The 20844-nt window shown below is 37.6% G+C and overlaps 1 protein-coding gene across 6 annotated transcripts in view; it reads right to left on the minus strand.

Annotated features, from left to right (window-relative positions):
- Positions 1-20844, minus strand: part of STRBP (spermatid perinuclear RNA binding protein) — a 64642-nt gene that overhangs the window by 35218 nt on the left and 8580 nt on the right. For 5 of the 6 annotated variants that reach the window (XR_007457322.1, XM_049628562.1, XM_049628581.1 and 2 more), the window contains exons 3-9: positions 19249-19414; positions 15610-15754; positions 7672-7763; positions 7036-7131; positions 5818-5929; positions 5062-5159; positions 4744-4855 (exon numbers count right to left, since the gene is read on the minus strand). Coding sequence is in view for 5 of the 6 variants with exons in the window: in XM_049628562.1 (XP_049484519.1) it covers positions 4744-4855; positions 5062-5159; positions 5818-5929; positions 7036-7131; positions 7672-7763; positions 15610-15754; positions 19249-19414 (821 nt within the window). In the remaining variant the exon portion in view is untranslated. The remainder of the gene's footprint in view (positions 1-4743; positions 4856-5061; positions 5160-5817; positions 5930-7035; positions 7132-7671; positions 7764-15609; positions 15755-19248; positions 19415-20844) is intronic. The other variant, XM_049628574.1, reaches the window with a different exon arrangement.

The raw sequence follows: 20844 nt of genomic DNA on the forward strand, positions 1-20844 counted from the left end.
AAAGAAAGAAAGAAAGAAAGAAAGAAAGAAAGAAAGAAAGAAAGAAAGAACGAACCGCAGCTTTGTCGAAAACAGACACTGGGGACAAGGGCAGAAATAGGAAGACCAGATAGGAGAGACAACTGCAATAATCAGGGTGAGAGATGATGACAGGTTAGGTCAGGAACACAGCAGTGAAGGAGTTAAAGAAATAGCTCAATTCTGGACATACTTTGAGAGTAAAACAGACAGGATTTGCTGATGGTCTGGATCAGAGTCAAAGAAAAAGAGGACTCAAGGGTGAAGGTGTCTGATTTGAGTACATAGAGGGACAGAGTTCCCAACGACTGGGATGGGGATAACTATGTCAAGAGGAGATTAGAAGCAGGGTTAAGGACAGGAATTTTGAGTTTTAGACATCTTAAGTTTGAGGTGTCTCTTAGACTTCCCCATGGAGACACCAAAGAGGACTTCGGATATCTGGGTCTGTGGTCAGGGCTGGTAGTAGAGATATATATATTTCATGACAAGGGACTAGATGAGGTTGCCTAAAGAGGGGGTATAAATGAAGAGACGAAATAGTCTGAGGACTGTACGCTGGGACACTTAAATATTCAGAAACCAGGAAGGTGGGGAAAAACAAACATAACTGAGGAGAGGGCAGTGTGGCTAGAAGAACCAAGAGGAAGTAATGATCTACAAATCAAATGAGAAGTAGTATTTCATGTCAGAAAAAGTATGTGACAATGACAAATGCTGTTGAGGATATAGGGCACCAGGAACTTTTCATACACTGCTGGTCAAAGTGTAAACGGATATATATAACCATTTACTAGATCATATCCTAGCCTACAGTAACTCCTGGATATACACCCCAGGAGGCATGTACAAAAATGCTCACAGCAACATTGCAGGTGGATGCCAACAAATGAAAAGACCTCAAATGTCCTGCAAAAGTAGATGGGTAAATTGTAGTACATTCATAATGGAAACTATGTAGCTATTAGAATCAGCAAACATAGCTATATGCAGCAACATGAACTTATCCCAAACAATGCTGGACAGAAAGAAGTCAATCACAGAATTCAGTTTGTTTCCCTTTCTATGAAGTTATAGGCAATGTCAAATTGTTTATGAAAGCATATACAGGTGGGAAAGCTATACAGAAAATCAAGGAAATGACTATCGAAAAGTCAGGAATGGTTAGTTCATGGGGCAAGGAGGTGATGTGGAGAGATAAATAGGTGTTTTCTGAGAAGCTAACAATATTGTTTCTCGACCAGGGTGGTGACTGTATATAATTTTTTTAATCATTTTTTAAGTGGCATATGTTTTATACCTTTATGTATACATGAAATATCCTAGCAAAATTAATTTGGGAGAAAAAACAGTGCTCATCTGTGTCAACTGTGGCTAAAAATTCAGCTAAGATGAGGACTGAAAACTAACTGCTGAGTATAGTAACATGAAGGTAACAACAGAGACTTTGGTAGAGCGGTGAAGGAAAAGAGCCTGATTAGAATAAGTTTTTTAAAAGTGAAGAAAAGGAGATGGGGCGCTTGGGTGGCTCAGTCAGTTGGGCACCTGACTTCAGCCCAGGTCATGATCTCACGGTCCATGAGTTCGAGCCCCACATCGGGCTCTGTGCTGACAGCTCGGAGCCTGGAGCCTGCCTCTGATTCCGTGTCTCCCTCTCTCTCTGCCCCTCCCGCTCACACTCTGTCTCTGTCTCTCTCAAAAATAAACAAACATTAAAAAAAAAAAAAAAAAAAAAAAAAAAACTTTTAAAAGTGAAGAAAAGGGGAAAAGAATAGGCCACCCTTTAAAAAGTACCTATAAAGGGGAACAGAAAACAAGACTCTGTTGGAGGGGCTGCAGAATCAGGGAGTTTGGTTTCATCTTTCAAATGGGAGATATTACAGCAAATTTTTACACTGATAAAAATGATCCAGTAGAATGGGAAGAGTTGATGCTAGTAAGAAAAGAGAGAATTATTGGAATAACGTCCACTTGTAGGCAAAGGGGATCGGATAAAGTAGACAAGCAGAAAGATTGGTCTTAAGAGTCTGGACAGTCTGTCCACAGTCAAGGGAGTTTATCCAAAGTACATGAGTCCTTTGAACAAACAAAGTCATCAGATGAGAGCGAGGTGTTGGAAGAGGAAGTATGAAATGAGAAAAGGTGTAAAACTGTCATCTAGGACAACTGGAGAACTCTAGAACTTACAGGAGGATTGCCAGATACACAAATGGTCTATTTGCAATAGACCTAAAAGGAAAAAAGTCAAGGTGACTGTATTTTTCCCCCAATGATGTTCAACAGCCTGGTTCCGGCAGAGTTGGATTTCCCCAGTTAGAACTGTGCCAAGAAGAAAGGATCAAGGAAGTGAAGGCATGTGCTAGGGAGTGATCATAATGATGGGCCACTGAATCTAAGCAGAGAAGGGACAGAAGAGAACATCAGGAAGGTGAAGGACTCTGAGAAGGCAACAGAATCAATGCTGAGGCTCAATAACTGGAGCAAGGGTACCAGAGCGATGATAAGAGGCAGTCAGAAAGTAGGATTCTTGAAAATAAGATTATGGAGAGGGTACAGTTATTGAAGACAGGTCTAGGGTATGTCCACAGAATGGATAACTCAGGTAGGGTAGAAGACAAAACATTTGTGGGAGAGGAAATCAAGGAATTAAGAAGTCAGAATTTTGGAAAAAATCGTCAGTGCATCGTGAAATCACCAAGAATTACAAGAATAAAGTGTGAATGCCAATGCCAGGAAGCTAGGTGCTAAAAACATGAAGATATGAGGAAGAAGACCATAAGGGTCTGGAGGCAATGGCCACGGTCCCTTCCTCCTATAGCTAAGGCACAGACAGGTAAGTGACTTGCCAGGCTCATGCAGCTAGTAACTGATAGTGCTTGAGTGGAAACACTTGACAGTCTGGTTCTATTTTAAGCTATAAATTGACAGACCAATAGTTGCCAAACTAATGAGAAAGACCTTTAAAGTTAAAAAAGAAAAAAAACCCAACAAAGTCACATAACAGTAGATACACTTTTACTACCTAGTGAAAGACAAAAATACAAAACCAAAAGAGCTGCTATGAATTCAGTAATTCAAACAAAATTTTCCATACTAATCACAAAAATCTCTAAAGATATTTGAAAATTCTATTCAATCCACAGACAGTGCTTAATGTCACATGGCTATGTGAATCCTTTTCAAAAACTCTTTGCTGCTGTGTGAGCACCCACTGGAAGGTGTCTTTCATTGCACAAATACTGAGCACTGGTTGTTTTGTTTTGTTTTTTCTTAATGTTTATTTATTTTGAGAGAGAGAGAGAGAGAGAGAGAGAGAGCGCGCACACATGAAGGGGGAAGGGGGCAGAGACAGAGAGGCAAGAGAGAGAGTCCCAAGCAGGCTCCACACCGTTAGGTCACAGGGCTTGATCTCCTAAACCATGAGATCATGACCTGAGCTGAAATCAATCAAGAGTCAGATGCTTAACTGACTGAGCCACCCAGGTGACCCTCGAGCACTGGTTTTTAAGTTATACAGTAGGACCTGGAGAACTCCTTACCTCTGAGGGGTTTACAGCATAAGGCAGTGATTCTCAAAGTTTTAGTCTCAGGATCCCCTTATCTAAAAAAAAATTACTGGGCACTCTAAGAGCTTTGTTTTGTGGGTTATACCTATCAATATTTAGCATATTAGAAATTAAAACAACTTTAATACAAGAGTATACAAAAAACATCCCATTAAACATCAGAGAGATGATGCCATCACATGTCACATGCAGTCTCTGCAAAACTGCACACTATGGGACAAAGAATGGAAAAGACCAAAAAAAAAAGAAAAAAAGAAAAAAAGAAAAAAAGAAAAAAAGCCTTGGTGCTATTATGAAACAGTTTTGGTTTTGTGGACTCCCTGAAAAGTCGTTTAACCCCTGGAATTCTGCTGTCTAAATAAACAGACTGGGCCATTACACTACTTTTGTCCTATAAAAATTATTAGAGTAATATCCATTGTGGGAGATGGGCTGGGTCCCAAGTGAAGAACAACTAGTGGCCAACATCCTACTTTCTAGTATAATAGGAGATGGGGGATGGGGAGGGAACATCTATTGGGGCACCATGAGGTGACAAGTGATTCACATTTGAGTATCTGCTATATAATCCAGGCACTGAGTTGGGCATTTTAATCTGACATCAGACAATAAAGTGGAGGTAATAACACTACAGAGAGAGAGAGATGAACCCATTGCTCAAGGCTGAAAGCTAGTAAATTAGTGGAGGTTTTAGCTGGAACCCAGGCCATATTAGGTTCAAAACTCTGAGTTCAGACACATTAGGTCAAACGGAATAGTGTACTGAATTTTTCAGTATACTTTTTTCTCCTCCTCTATATCTTTCTCTTTCTTAGTTACACAACACTTCCAAGCATGACAAAGATCGAACTGGTCAGTGACAGTGGTAACAATTGCCTCCTAGCTTACGGCTTTTCTTCTTCGACCAGGGGTTCTCAAAGTGTGGTCCCTAAATCTATGCAGTAAAGTGGCTTGGAATTTGGTCGACATAGCTAAGTGAGTTTGTCACTAGTAAGAATAAATGATAGCAAGCTAAGTCACTGATGGGACAAAAGAAAAGAAAGTCAGGAAGAAAAGCAATACATGACTTGCATTAACAATAACACTCCCTTAGATCTAACAAGCGATGCATCCCATGAACATCACCACTGCCCACGTCCAACCCCAGTAAAACACTCACCTTCTTTATCAGTAACTGACCAGGAATATTTCTGAAAAGGTTTACTAGATGGAAGGGGGTCCATCTCCAGCACTTTATAAATCTGGCCAAAGGCTGATAGTCTGAGTGCATGCTAAAGAACAAAAGATTATGTTTATTCACATTTTAATGGCCATTCATAAAGCCCTTATGACATTTAAAGACATTCATTAAATGCTATCCTTATGATGGCAAAAGACCCTAGTAACAGACAAGAAATAAGTGTTTAAATAGAACACTTCAGAAAATAAAGTTATGATATCTCTTTAATAGATCACTGTGACATGCCCCATCTTCTACCTGTGCACTGTGGGTAATATCTTCCTTTTGCTGGATGGTCATATAGCTCAAAGCATCTGTTGGGTCTCGCTCACAAGGATCATGAAGACCAGGACCACCTTTGGCAAGGGCAAAAGAAAGACACAAGAACCATTTAGAACTGAGTTTAGAATTCCATGAACTAACACAAAAGAGAGAAAAGAATGGAAAGAAAAAAAATAGCTGAGGAACTAGGTTAAAAATCTGCTCAATTAAATGGAATAAAAAGGACACTCTCATTTTCAATATGTTAACACTCAAATGTCCTTATTTTACTGGAAGTCACTTGCATCTAACGACAAAATTGGGTCTTACTCTGAGAATTTAGAAACAGCATGATGAACCATCCCAGATCTTTAAAGGGATTACATACATAAAATAAGACCAAATTTAATTTTTCCAAATTAAAAACCTGACTGCAAACAGAACGAACTTCATACATTTTAACCAAACATCTACATTTGAAATTCAGCACTCTAGGTAAAGCAAATTCATAGCAGACACAATATCTTATTAGTACCTTTTATGTTAGTACATATAAAACAAAAATTACAGTTATTGAAAGAGAGTTTTATATCATGTTCCCAACATTCAAACATTCTAGTTGCTAACATTCCAAGCAAAATAACACCTACGCATCATTTTCCTGTGCAGAGGACAAATATAGCACATATTTAGAAAAATAAACTAAAATGAAATTTTTCTGATTCTTCTGCCTCCAGAGTTTGAAACCCTTACCAGGAAGTAGTATTCCAGATGCCAAACACTCCATTACTCGTCTCAAGGCCTCCCCAGCGCCCAAAGGTCTATTACAAGTACCTATAGACTTTTCACATATAAGCTCTAGTGGCTAGAAGATATTAAATTACAAATTAGTACATGCACCAAGTGTTAAAAGGATTCCAGTTAAATGTGAGCTGACATTTCTATCTACAATGGAGGCCAAAAAAGTGAAAGTCAACTTAATATTTAGGGCCCAATTAACTCTTCCTGCTTGATTTATCAACTTTTACCCCACCAGAGTTTTTAAATTAATCATTTTTGAGATAACACAGAAGACATTTTGTTACAAAAACTTCATTTTGGGCTACCCTGAAAGGATCACTTAAGAAACTGTGGTCATCTAGTTGATTTAACAAGCTTTATGTATCAGTTAGTAATAGCTAATAACTAATCAATGTTTAAACCCAGCCCACTTATCTCCTACTTAACCTAGGAAGCCATCAAACCACAATAAGACTTCACACAGCCTACCCCAAGTACTACAATTAGAATAAACAAAGGACCAAATCTCCACAGTTAATAAACTAAAAACGCATGTGCTATGTCAGAGTAATAATTGCTTGATTAATCTAAAATGATCCATTAGAGCTTTATTTGTTTTATAATGTTCTTCACTGTGGTATTGATTAGGTCAAGCATAATAATTTCTAAATGAAATAAGTTTTTGCACGATACATTATAAACCATGCCTATAGTTGTAATAACTGTACTGTTTGCCTGACTTTACTTACTAAAACAACCATATTTTTAAATGTCTATACTCAAAGAGAAAGAGGATAAGGGAGCCATATACAAGACATATCAGGTAATTTTTATTTTAAATGGAAGTAGCCCTGAAAGAGAAATGTGTCAGTCAAGGAGGCTTTCAGGGGCACTAGGTGAACAGTAATCAACCATCAGTACAGAGTAAAGTGCAAGAAGTCTCTTCTAACAGGCATAGAACGTTCTTGTCAGAAAAAATATCTCAGGCTCTGTAACATGAATATGATGAGGTAGGAGGAGACAGGCTATATGTGTAAAAAAGTATCTGAAAAGATGTACAATTTTTTTCTAGAACAAAAACAGGTAAGGCGCATCTAACTCAGACTGCAGCCATTTTACAGTAACGTGTAACTTCTACAGGATTTCATCTGACTATAGCTACAGAATTTGGTTTTAACCATAAGTACTTACCCATCCTTTTAATGGTGCCCATGTGGGAACTCTGTTGCACAAATCACGCAGAATGCGGAGGACAATTACACATGATTTTAATCCGTTTGCCCTTGCCTAAAACAAACAAAATGATTCCAATATCCCTGTTGAAATCCAATCTTTATTTTAAGCACATGGGACATGGATAGGTTTTTTAAAGTGAATACTAATTATCCAGTCATTCATCAGTTGTCAAGCAAACCAAAAAATCAAGTTATTAAAAGTAGTAAAATTGTAGTGTAGAAAGGCAGCTTTTAAAGAAGAGGAAGCATATTATTAAAATAGCTTTTATAGCCTCCTGGTAATCCCATTCTGGGCAACCATCTATCTTAACTTTCAGCTTTTCTCATCCCTGTTTGTATTTTATAAGCCATCATCTGAAATTCAGAGTACTAAGCCAAAAAAGATTATGTGATAATTAAACATCATTAACTGTAATAGAAGTTGTACTCTGCATTTTACCTAAATTAACTCATTTACTCCTAAAATAACCCTATGAGGTAGAAAGCGCCCCCATTTTATACATTATGTGCACAGAAACCATTAAGTGGCAGGTGTTCCAAATGAAACCTGCACAAGGCTACAATAACAATAAGATAATAACAAAGAGCCAACCTGAAACCATTTGGCATGTCGAAGAGACGCCAAGGCGTCCAGGCATTTCTGCCTGTCCAGTAAGTCCGGAGGATCTTTCATCGCAACCTTTTCTAATAGGAAAACGGGATAAAGAGAGACAGATACAATTTGACCAAGGGGTTCCTGTCAAATTACCAAAAAATAAAAATAAAAAGAAGAGCAGCATCTGAATGAACTAATAAGACTCCCAGAAGATTTCACGATTTGGTTTTGTTGCTTTCTTCTTAAATTACGTGCACGATGATTACATAAGTAAACAGTCATCAGAGCCATTCTGTGCACAAGTACAACAGGAGCACAAGAGCATTCATCCAGTAAACAAATACATGACCACTGCTACATACAATCTGGGATCTTATTAAGCGTATGTATAACATTACAGGGACACAAAATAGGTACATAGCACTTTTGCCTTTGGTGGGGTGCAAAGAGCACAAATCTGGGACCAGGAGCAATAACAACTTTCCTTTACAGAAGAATTGCTGATGAGTTCTTGAGGAAAACTGGGACTCTCTCATGTAATCAATTTGAAATTTACCAAGAATACACTGAGTATAATTTTTTTTAACAACTAAATAAACTCATCCAACACGAAAACCCTTCACAGAAACTCTGCTCCACTGATAAGAACTCTTCAAGCATCACCTTAACTTCTCTCATTACTTTCTTTTCTAAAACAAAATTATTAAAACTATAATAATGGAATACACTGGAATATTTCAGGTTTTATATACCCTTTTTTTAAGGGCAGCAAAGAATTGTATCTAATTACAGTTATCTGACTTGCCTTAACATTTTAAAGTTGGATTAGATGGCCCAGAGCAGAAGTAAGAATTCAAACATGTGATTAATGATAAATATCCATATCTGAGAGGATGTCACAATTCTAAATCCAAATTTGGATCATTAAATATATATTTCCTCTAAGCCACTAGGAAGTGAGTTTTTAAACGATATTTGCTGCAATATTTATAATGCCTACAACATACAAATATTTCCTGAGGAATCATTCTTTGTCTAATCCAATGCAATCAGATGCACCGTTCTCTTGTAAGACAACTCTCGCAGATGTAGGAGAGTCCACCCAGTGCTTTTTCCTAGAATAATCATAACAGTCACAGAGGCAGTATGTTTGTATAGGCCAAATGATACATTATAAATATTTTTAAATGCAACACAAGATCACTGATACTTTTTGGATTCCTTAGTTATTATAAGATTCTATTAAGGCACTGTACTATATATTCTGACAGACTGCCATTAACTAAAACCAAAAGCATGATGCCCAACAGAAAACAAATCTATGAAAGAATGAACTGTGGCTCTATCAGCTGCAACACTCGAAAGGCTAAAGTGCTACACACTTATTTTCTGACCAGGTGAGCTCTACAGCAGATATTTGCATTGTTTCACATTAACCTCTGCCAACAAAGCCACAACACAGGCTCTCATTCATTGCCCCATTTTACTCACAGAATGGGAAGCCTCAAAAAAAAACAAAACAAAACAAAACAAAACAAAAAAACCTATTAATGTAATTTATAAACACAGATATATTATGAATATGCAGCCATATACTATGGGTGTTCACTTCACCAATGATCTAGTTCCTGATTTGCTTAATTCTTTTTAATAACATGAAACATACAATGAACTCATTTTAATGTTTTTAAGTCAAAATGCTTAACTGTAGTCAATACAAGCATCTGTGTAAAGCTCATGTACCAGATAAAACAAACTACTGTAAATGAATGATTAGACTCTCTTAAAAGTTAGACATGACAAAGGTTGACTGACTGCTAAATCATGTAATCTCAAGAAAAGGCATGAACAGTACTTTTATTTTTTTAAGACTTCAATCTTCAAATTAAAAGTGATGCAAGCTAAGTTTTATTCAATCATCTTTGTAGGAGTGTTTGGAAGGTGCGGGGCGGGGTGGGGGGGGGTAGGGAGGGCTGCAGCGGGCAATGTAAGACAGGAGTGAGTCAGAGGAAGTTTGCATAGGAAAACACAAGGCAAACAAAAGCTCTTTTTGACCTTTCTGGAACTTTCATCCAGTGGTTGCAGCTTATAAGTAACATCTTATGCTCACTGCAACACATATATTTTAAAAGGGGAACAATGGCAAAAATATTTAGATAAATTCATCCCCAAGGTCAGATTATAATCACAAACTCTTATAAAAAAATAACAGACATCATCTTGCTACAGACAGTCAACATTTGGAGGCAGTAGATTCTGCTAAAAAGAGATGAAAGGCACAGGCAGTGAACAGAAGGCTTGCACTGGACTCCCTTCACATCACCACCAGAATGACCATGTTTCTTCATGCTCTCATAGTCAAAAAGTCCAAAGATCCAGAATGTTTCAATATTCATGAGGTAGGAAACAGGAGAGGAGATGTAATAACTCATCTCATTTTGTCTTCTTCAAAGCTTATTTTAAAACAGTATAAATTCATATGGCACTGTAGTGCTACTTATAAGCCCCGCTTGCCTATTTGCTTTCTAGAAAGATAATATAGTTTTATATTTTTTTATTCATTAAGAAAAATAACTATCACAGACTTGCTGCGGGAAAAACAATGCTACTTCTCGTAGCAGAACCTGAAGCTTAACATTTCTGTATGAACTTTAACACTGGTGTTTCAATTTTGTGAAGAAAAACTTTTCTGATAAAAAGACATTTGGAGTCTTTAAATTACAAACAATGGTATGGTGAGCCATTTCATTTTCCTACAGTGACCAGTAGAACAGATGAGAAACAGCAGATGGGATGGGCTTGGCGAGTGACAAAAATGCCGAAAGCAAAGGCAAACAGCTTTTCCAGCAAACTGGCAGAGGGCATGAAGGTACATAAAACATTCTGAACAATGGAAGCACTGGAAGACAAGTCTACTATGCCTAACTTTGCTTATTTGGTTAGAGGTTAGATCAGTGACCAGAAACACACCACACTGCAGGAAATGTTGGTCAGTTTCTCTCAATCCCTTTCCATGCAAGCAAACCCTCTGTCTCTTAACAAAACACTAGCCTGTTTTGGGGTGGGGTGGGGAAAAGCCAGAACAGGACTGTGTTAAATGAAAGTTACAGGTGTGGAACCTGGGCTCTTCTAAGGTAAAATAATTGTGCTGGATTATCATAAAGGCCTCCTTGACAATCTGGATGTAGCTGGGCTACTGAGTTCACGCCGACAGAATTTTCTAGTTAGCCTGAAGATATCCTGGCAGCCCCCTCTCTCAATTCTTGAGGCTTTGTGAGAGCAGATATTAGGCACCAAACCATTGTCCATGCAAAACATCTGGCCACAATAATGCAGACAGTCAAATGAGGCACTAAGGTAGAACAGAGAGAGCACTGTTCTCCTAATTTATGGCAGAAGTATCACTCGGTAACTTTTCTTCAATGCCTCAGTAGGCAGCCGGCCACTAGAAAGATAATGGCTAAAGATCTGCCCTGGATAGTGTGGGGTCTAGCAGCTGTGGAAGGCAGGAAAATAAAGCCTACTGCATCATTATAATCCCAGTTGTGATCTCTGGACTGTGAGAATCTACTGCTTTCCACTTAGCAGGGCTCATGCTAGTGAGATGTGTCAGAAGTTATGTGAAAGGGACTCTTGGGCAACTTCTCTGTGAACCCCTAAATATTGAGGACAGCGGTTCACCTTAGCCTTAGCCACAAGAGTCGCTGTAGGCTCCCTATCCACCTGGTTTCACACTGCATTGTAAATATAATAAATAGCTGATTGACTACCCTCACAGCAAATATACTTCTTAAAATCACAAGCACTAAAAGAAGCTGAGGCTGTATAAGGCTGAGCATAACTAAATCAGCTAAGAGGCTCCTACACTCATTCTGAAGAGTAATGTGAGCAGAGGGTACACTGGACTCCAAGTGGGAGGAGCTGGGAGAAATGGGAGACGTTCTTCATTTATCAAACAGGGCAATTATGTACCTCATAGGGCTGCTGTGAAGGTTAAATTATATATGAGAAAGGCTTCTAACGCAGGAAGTTATAAAATACTTTAACACAGCTAAATCTTCAATATATACTGCTTGAATATCAAGATGCCCATTGTTAATGCTTCTTACACACCAGACAGTCCTATTTAATCCGGCAATGTGCTCACTATAAAAATTCATTTAACAGATTTGGGTGGCCACCTACTATGTATTAGGTACCACTGCAGGCACTAGGGATAAAGGACACGGGTAAGGAAAAACATACCTACCCTTGACGAGTCATAACCTTTATAACAAATCAGCTCATGATTAGCACTGATTAGCACTGCAGCAAATACAGAATACCGATTCTAATACTACACTTCAGTGGATGGTTAAGAGTTTACCTGTGTTTGGGTTCAGTTCCTCAGAGCTATCAACTACATGCCATTCTCACTGTGAACTCGAGGCAGTTTGAGTGAGTGAGTTTGCACTGGGAATCTTTTTAGGAAGCTAAGTGTAACTACCACTATTTATTGAGCAAATACTTTGTGCTGGGTATTGTATAGCTCACATTACATAAATTCTCTCATTTGACCTCAAACTACTTTCTCAAGTATTCATTAGCCGCAATTTAAAATGAAGAAACCTGTCCGAGATCACACAGCAAGAATACCTAATGGAGTTAACGGGCGCCTGGGTGGCTCAGTCTGTTAAGTGTCTGACTCTTGATTTTGGCTCAGGGCATGATCTCACAGTTTGTGGGTTCAAGCCCTATGTCAGGCTTTGCACTGACAGCACACAGAGCCTGCTTGGGATTCTCTGTCTGCTTCTCCCCAATTGCACGTGTGCTTTCTCTCTCTCTCTCAAAATAAATAAGTAAACTTAATAAAAATATATTTTCTTAATTTTTTTCATGTTTATTTATTTTTGAGAGACAGAGCATGAGTGGGGGAGGGGCACAGAGAGAAAGAGGCACAGAATCTGAAGCAGGCTCCAGCCTCCGAGCTGTCAGTACAGAGCCCATCATGGGGCTTGAACCCACAACCCATGACATCATGACCTGAGCCAAAGTCTGACACCCAACCGACTTGAGCCACCCAGGCGCCCTTACACTTAATTAAAAAAAAAAAAAAGCACCTAATGGAGTTAAGAATTGAACACCTGACTGCCAGGCACAAAGGTCTGTGCTTTTTCTCCAATGCCTTCTTTAGCAGGAAGAACATGGTAATGGGGAATGGTTATTCTACAGGGCCTTCAAGTAAAGGGTCAGAGTATGGCAAGAAGACTGACAGCACAGGAGGAATCTTACCTGTGAAACAGTAAACAATACCAAAAAGATTCACTCCGCAGTCTGGCCACTGAAAACGTAAACAGTGATCTGAGTGAATAGTTAGACCCACTTCTGCAGAGACAACCCTGAGGAGCTAGGTGTGATGTTTTCACCTGCCCCAGTCCTCTGCTTCTCCCTGCTTGCAACCATGCTTTTTTCCTTTAAGATTTTACCCAAATATGTAGCAAGTGAAGAGAGGGAAGAGAATGATGTGAGTGTATATGTATTGTGAATAGTTGGTTTGTTTTGTGGGGAGGGGAGATGTTGAGATTCTATAGGAAAATGTCTCCTCAAATAAAGTTACATCACATATTGTTTTAAACTTTGAGAAAAAAACTGAGTGGACATTTTGAAAAGGGGTGTATCTCTCAGTCTTAGAAATTTCTGGAACCCAAATGAATCCTGTACCTTTACCCCATGCAGCTGAAAAGAACTGCATCAAGGCAGGAGGAGTTGTCTGGTGTGAGGAAACAAGTCCTATAGAATCGTACAGCCCAGGTCTCAAATGCTCAGTTCATGCTGGACCCTCAAAGTTGCTCAGGAATACCCGAAACTGCAGCGCAGATCAAAATGAATCTTGAAAAAGCCCAGGTTAGACAAAATGTGCAAATTATAAGAGATAACAGTGAGTCAACATAGCGGGGAGGTTAAGGACAATATTTGCAAAGCAAATCTTTCTTCCATTCAAAACGAGAGGAAGTAATGTGTTTTACACATTACATCCAGGCAGATTCTTTCACCTTATCTGATCCCACACAATAACGTTAACATCAACTGATGAGATTCAGCTCATAAGGGTCTTGGGATCCCTTAGTAACCCGAACACCCTGAACAGAGACTATGACTCTCCCACTTTACTACAAACTCCATTCTACAATAACTAGTCTTCTAGTAAGGGTTGTGTACACTAAGAATTTGTTTCCAGCTTCTCTGTGTACAGAAATTAAAGTTATAAAGGTAACAGACTAAGCTTAAGGGTATCACAGAAAACTATGACATAATCTCACTTAAGTACACAAAACCATGAGGAAAAAAAGAAAGCCTTATGTTCTCTTAACATTTTCAACGAACTAACAAAAGAGATACCTACAGCTACAAGCAGATGTATAATTAATCTAGTCTTTGGCGATTTCAGTCTTTTTCTCACCTCTCTATACTATCTCTATTGTTAATAATACCTATAATTATAACTATTCTTAGAAGTGGTTGGCTTTACACTAGAGGGTCAAGTAGAACACAGCTTACCAGAAATAACAGAATTATCTTGACACTTCAGAAATCATTTTATAGTTCTACAGTTAATGGTGAACTGTAAAGCTGTTAAAGAAATTAAGCTGCTTAAGATTGGTTCTTCAGAGGTATTACAGATACTATATACAGCAAAAAAAAAAAAAAAGAAAGAAAGAAAGAAAGAAAGAAAGAACTGGCATAAACCCAATTACAGATTGGATGCACTTTAATTTCGAAATATGACTCATTATGTGTCTAGTTTATATTTGTGGGGTATGGTACAGCTGATTTTAGTTACCCCAAAAAACTTTTTTAAAAAAGAGTCTATCACTTTTACTTTAAGAGATCCTATGAGTCATGTCTGCCTAAACTCTAAATTCTAACATCACTAATGTGTCTTTTACTACACCTTTATTACCATCAACTTGACATAAATAAGGAAACTGACCAATATTTCTTACTGCACTGGTATTTCAGGGAGGGGACCTGCTGAATGTCTAGTGATGAAGAAACAGCAACAGCGAGTCCCCACTGGCCCAGAAAGGCCACACTGCCTCTAAACTGTCATGACAGAGAGGGGCCAGTTGGTCAAAGGTCTGACATAGGACAAATATCACATGGCAAGTGTTCCTAGGGATAGGACTCAGAGGCAGAAACAAGCTAACTTGACAGGATAAAAACATCAGAAAAAGAAGCCCATTATTCCTTCTCAAAACTGAATAGACTTCTCACTCTACTTTTATGAGGACGACACTGCCATCCATACAAGAATGCTTTTTAACTTCAGAAGAAAATTAATTTAAGGCATAATTCCCACATATGTCATATATAGAATGCTAACAGGATGACAAACTTCCTAGAAAAAAATGTACTAAAGATTAATTTTTAGAAAACAATGTCCCAATTTATATCTCTTACATTATAAAACATATTTACACATGGACAATTAGGTAAAGCATAAATCTTACAGGATTATAATAGTTACTGGAAGTCAAAAGCAATGTGCAAATGAGTCATTTGAAACAAGTGAGTAAATTCGAAAGCAATATTTTTCTGGACATTTAATCTTAAAATCAAACTACAAATCCTAATAGCCAAACCACATAGAATAGATTGGCTGATACCAATCACAATGCAATAGTAGACAAAGTGAAACAAAATACTAAAGTAGTATAAAAACAAAAGCAGAGTTAAGACCAACATGATAATCAACAGATTTTTTTTGAATTAACGTATATCTCAAATGTATACATTTTTGCAAAATATGGCGATTATGCAGAAATAAAGCTTTTTAAAATACTAGGAGAGGTATAAAACAAATGAAGATAGTTACTTCTATGTCCATAAAGCACACTTAACATAGCATTCAAGAGAGGTCTTACATGAACAAAACAAATATATATACATGTGTACCTCCATCCTTCTTCTCCAATTCGTCCCTAATTAGCGGGGAAGTAAGTATCACCTTCAAAGTTAGCGTGGGCTCTTTTGTATTCCGAATTATAATAGAAGCCTCATCTACACATTGTTCCACTTCATATTTCTCTTCTGTGAGTTTCTGAAAGTCACCAAGATTTCAAAAACACCCAATTAGATTAAGATCTCAAAAAATGAATGACTCTTAGTTTTCAAATGTTATTAACTATCAGTATTACTGTGCTGGAGTAAAGTCTTTAATAGCTCTTTAGTTTAGGAAGAACATTTCTCTCTCCTCCCAACTTACCAACAAATCTTCTTTCTCCACCCCTCAAAAAGCAATCACAATGTCAACCATCTTTGCAATTATTAAACAATCTTTAAAACCATTCTTTCTAATATTTGAAAGTAAAATACCAACAGCATCATTATGTGATAACAGGTATACTGTTATTCTTGAAATTCTTACAGAGAACAACTGTACAATAATAAATTGCTGAGAATCCTCTCTAAGCCACATCCCTTTTTGACAGGACCATCTCAAAAGAACTCCTACTTGCTAAGGACATACAAATATAAAATTAATTGACTTTTATATAAGATTACATAGATTTTTAAAGAGAACTAAGTAAGAAAGAATGAAAAAGGATCTCTACATTGGCACTTACCAGGGAAAAAATCAGTATAAACAAGTAACTTCTTTTCCCAAAGAACAGGTAGGTCTCAGAGATCACTCCAGTGAGACCTATCATTATGGGACACGTTACCTGACATCCATAGGAAAACACACTGCTTCATCTAACATATAATTACATACATGTAATTCAAGGGCCTCCCGCAAAATAACATTTAGAATCACATATTAAATTACACTTAACATTATACATTAAACATATAGTTTAATAATTTATACAAGGTCTTTCTTGGTGGTGAAATTTATATCTATTACCTGACATAAATAGCTGAACGGAAACACTACTAGGTTTCTCCTCATTAGTGTGCACTAAAAGAACTCAAACCCATTTTCATAAAAATAGCATTCTGCCATTAAACATTTATATCAAAAAAGATAGCAAATAGAAAATTCACTATCCTAATTTTGAATAGAGGAAACCAAGAAAGGGAAAGACCACACAGTAACTGGAAAAACCAGAACTAGATTATAGAGAAAAAGCAGAAAACTGCTCACATTGCCACTATAATAATAATGATGTGGAGCAGAGAATTAGTCAAACTAACTTTCACCTATGCATGCAGATCACCACGGTATAAGTTTTGGGTTCAAGGAAGTTCTAAAATCGACCTAGAAAAGAGTGTATAGGAAAAAGGTATGGTACAACTTTAATTAATTAAGGTAGATTACTGAAAGTTTTCCTATGGTAAGTGCTAAGGAAAAAGATTTTTTAATTCATAAGAAAATAAGATAATTATCATATCAGAAACTGATTTTCCAAACAAACACCAAGAAAACAATAGGGAGGTAGAGAGTAAAGGCAGAAATCACACTTAAAATGATTTTCTGAAATATTAACCGTAATAGTAATAATATGTGTGTGTTTGTGTGTATGTATATTGGCAAATATGTGTACATGTATACAGTTTAATCTGAGATGGGGGTACAATTAATTATGTCCCCATTTCACTTGGATACCTTTACCCAAATACCTATAGTAATGGATCTAACCATCACACAAAGCAGTTGGTTTCAAGGGCTGGATAATACTATTGGCTATGTTAAAGTGAAATACCTCTCTCATGATGTCTACCACTGGTCTTAAGAGTTCAGGCCTCTTTTACCTTCTCTAAGAAGCCCCTCAAAGATCAAAAGGTATCTGTCTTTTTTCTTTTTTGTCTTCTCTAGCCTAAAAAGCCCCGGTCTCTTCAAATTTAAAATGGTTTACAGAGACTGCACTCTCTCCTGGGTCATTCCCTTGAACACTTACTTGAGAGCTCAACAAAAACATGTTAAAACTGTGGTGCCCAAAAATAAAGACCCTCGCCGAGGAGAGAAAAAATGCAGAGTTTACACAATTGTGATCTGCACAGAGAAAGCTCTATTACTGCAGACTAAAATTTGACCCAATCTCTCATATCAATACTGGAGACATGTGATAGATTTTCAGAATAAGAACTTTGGTTTGTTATAGTCCTGGTTCCTAACCCCTTTTCCACCCTGGCACAGCTGAGGAATAGGACCACTCTCGCAAGAAACAGGACTCACTGCAGGAGCAGAAGTGGAGGTGGGATGGTTGAAAGCCTCCATGTCCCACCCTGGGACTACTATTTTTACCCTAGATTTGATTCAAGAGTAACAGTGTTCACCATAATAAAAGCAGGAATACAGATTAAATTTTAAAACATAAAATACAGAAATGAGGAATTTTATTAACATGCTAGTAATAAAAAGTATAATTAGCCAGAAATTCGTTATTGAGCTGTTTCTTCAAAGCCCTACTGTATTCCACATTGCTCACCACTCTCCCTTCCCAAATGACAACAAACGGACTCAAAATAATTTTTTATAATAAATTTAACCCTTTGAAAGACCAAGAACATTTCTTCATGAGAAATGAAAATGGAAAAGCCAAATATATGCTCAGTAACCTAGAAAATCTTAAGATCTAAGGCAAAATGAAACAATAGTGCTCCAAAAATTAATATAGGTAAATGTGTCGATAAGTAACACAAATTTGAGTGCCAAGAACAGTAGATAAAAAAGTCAGGAAGGTGGTTTTGAAGATCAACTGGTAAATATGAAAGAAAATTACCCAGTAACAAAGCAAGTAAAAACAAATTTAGAATTCATATTACTTGGGGGAAAAAAAAGAGCCTGCTTACAAAAGAAACCGACTAAAGAAAAGAGAGCATTCAACTCAAAGGACTTTGGGGGACCTTGTGGGCTGTTATCTATTTATGTGACATGAATATAAGGACTACCAATATGAAATCATCAAAAAGCTACAATCTAATTATACCACTGACGACACATCTATAACTGAAAGGTGATCACGGTTTCTCAAACAGTGATGCAGCTGGCCTTGGAGCAGACTGGCAGAGAAAGTCCTAGGGTGGCCACAGCCCCAGACCAACCTGTTGTCTTCAGCCCTGAGGAGCCTTCTGACTTCACAACAGCATTCGCCAAAAAGGCATGCCAACATCAAAATTTTCTAAAAGCATCCAACTGGAAAAAGGTTTGGAACAAGGAATTAACAGGGACTTTTCCATTAACAGAATGAATGAATGGGTGACTATTAAATTAACTGAGTTTTCAATTTGAAAAGTTATCACCTACAAAAGTCTCTAGTTGTCTAGGCTCTTTTTGATCTTTTCTGCATTATACCACCCCTTCCAAGAGGTTTACAATGCTGAGAGACCTAGTCTGAAAAACATGAAGCCTCTGAGCAAGGCACACCTGAAAATTGAAGGGCCATCTTAATCCGATAAATATATCCTGAGTGCTAACCAGCAGAAGTTTGTTTTAAATGTGATGGATGAGTCACTGACCCAGAGTAGCAGCATTCCTTTCATCTGTACCCTACCCTTTACTATTACCAATTTCTTATCATTGATTTCATCAAGGTCACTGTTTTCACCTTTTTACAAATTCTCCTAGAGGTGCAATTAAACTGTACTCACCTGAATCTGAATAGGAAGATTATCTTTGACTGTATTTAACAGGGTCTCTGTGGGTTTGTCTTTGCACATTAAAACCAGCTCCAAGTCCATATCATCTTTAATCAGCAAGCCTTTTGCAACCAGGCCAATCCTCATTACACCACACAATGTCCGACCACCTTGATCCCTAAAAATAAAAGTCTAAATGATTACTTTTACAACGTATTTCTCAAACTATCACTTAATCATCACTTGGCTTCCTGGATATTCATATGATCAAAAATTAAGTCTCGGAATTAAGACTAATAAAGTATCTATCTTCCCTAAGGAATCAATAGGGAGCATATTTCATACTACAGATCTTTTAATTCTTTATTATATCTATAGTGCTTATTAGCAAAGTCCCTAAATAACATTTTTAAAATTATTTTTAAACTTCCTCCTTTTATCTTTTTATTAGTAATTAAAGAATTTGTGAAAACCTGAACACCAAAGTATAATGAAAAAGAGCATCAGGGTGGAAATTTAAAAGACCTGAACTCTACTCTTAGAGCAGAGTAGAGCCTGCTGGCTCAGTATCCATAACTGCAAAACAGCTATCAGCTACATGAGCCTTCTAGCTGTATCATTCTAGGAATCCACAAAAGATTATGGGGAAAGCAGAATAATGCAATGAAACTAAAAAGCTGAGGAATGAAGGAAGAAACCGAAGATATTCTGCCAGTATATGCATTCCAAATCCGGCTGTGGCTAAAAGAACAAACATTCAAAGAACATAGTCATGAACTGGTGCATCAAAATAATATGAACATCTATCCTTAATTTTAATACTAAAAATCTCTTATTGGTTCATTTCCCATATCGCAAAAATGTAACTAATGTTAGCAGTCATTCAACAAGTAAGCCTTTGAGAACAGAAAACATACTAAAGGAAATCCAATCTCCCCTGCTTCTGAGGCTTACACTCTAGTTAAGTACAAAAAGTAACCTGCTTAAAAGGGACAAACTGTGTGTCACAAACTCTGATTTAAACTTCACAACAAATTTGCATCTAAAAGACAAGGAATGTGGGGCGCCTGGGTGGCGCAGTCGGTTAAGCGTCCGACTTCAGCCAGGTCACGATCTCGCGGTCCGTGAGTTCGAGCCCCGCGTCAGGCTCTGGGCTGATGGCTCGGAGCCTGGAGCCTGTTTCCGATTCTGTGTCTCCCTCTCTCTCTGCCCCTCCCCCGTTCATGCTCTGTCTCTCTCTGTCCCCCCAAAAAAAAAAAAGTTGAAAAAATAAATAAATAAATAAATAAAATAAAAGACAAGGAATGTGAATCTCAGAAAAGCCGACTAACTGTTCAAGTTCAGAGAGATGGTAAAACACAAAGCCTGGATTCAAACTTAGGTTGGTGTAATCACAACACTCGGATTCTTTACATTGTTACGGTTGCTTCCCAAGTTCAGAGAAAGAAGAGGTCAAAATTAGAGAGGTCAAGCAAGGCAATCTGAAAGTCTGACTTCAGCAGTCTTGATACGGTTAAAGAGAGAAAAGGTCATTCTGGCTAGGGCAGAGAATCAGCAGAGTGGAGAATGGAGAGTGGAGAATGGAGAATGGAGAGTGGAGAATGGAGA

Source organism: Panthera uncia, chromosome D4 (genome assembly GCF_023721935.1).
Source record: "Panthera uncia isolate 11264 chromosome D4, Puncia_PCG_1.0, whole genome shotgun sequence".
Taxonomy (NCBI): domain Eukaryota; kingdom Metazoa; phylum Chordata; class Mammalia; order Carnivora; family Felidae; genus Panthera; species Panthera uncia.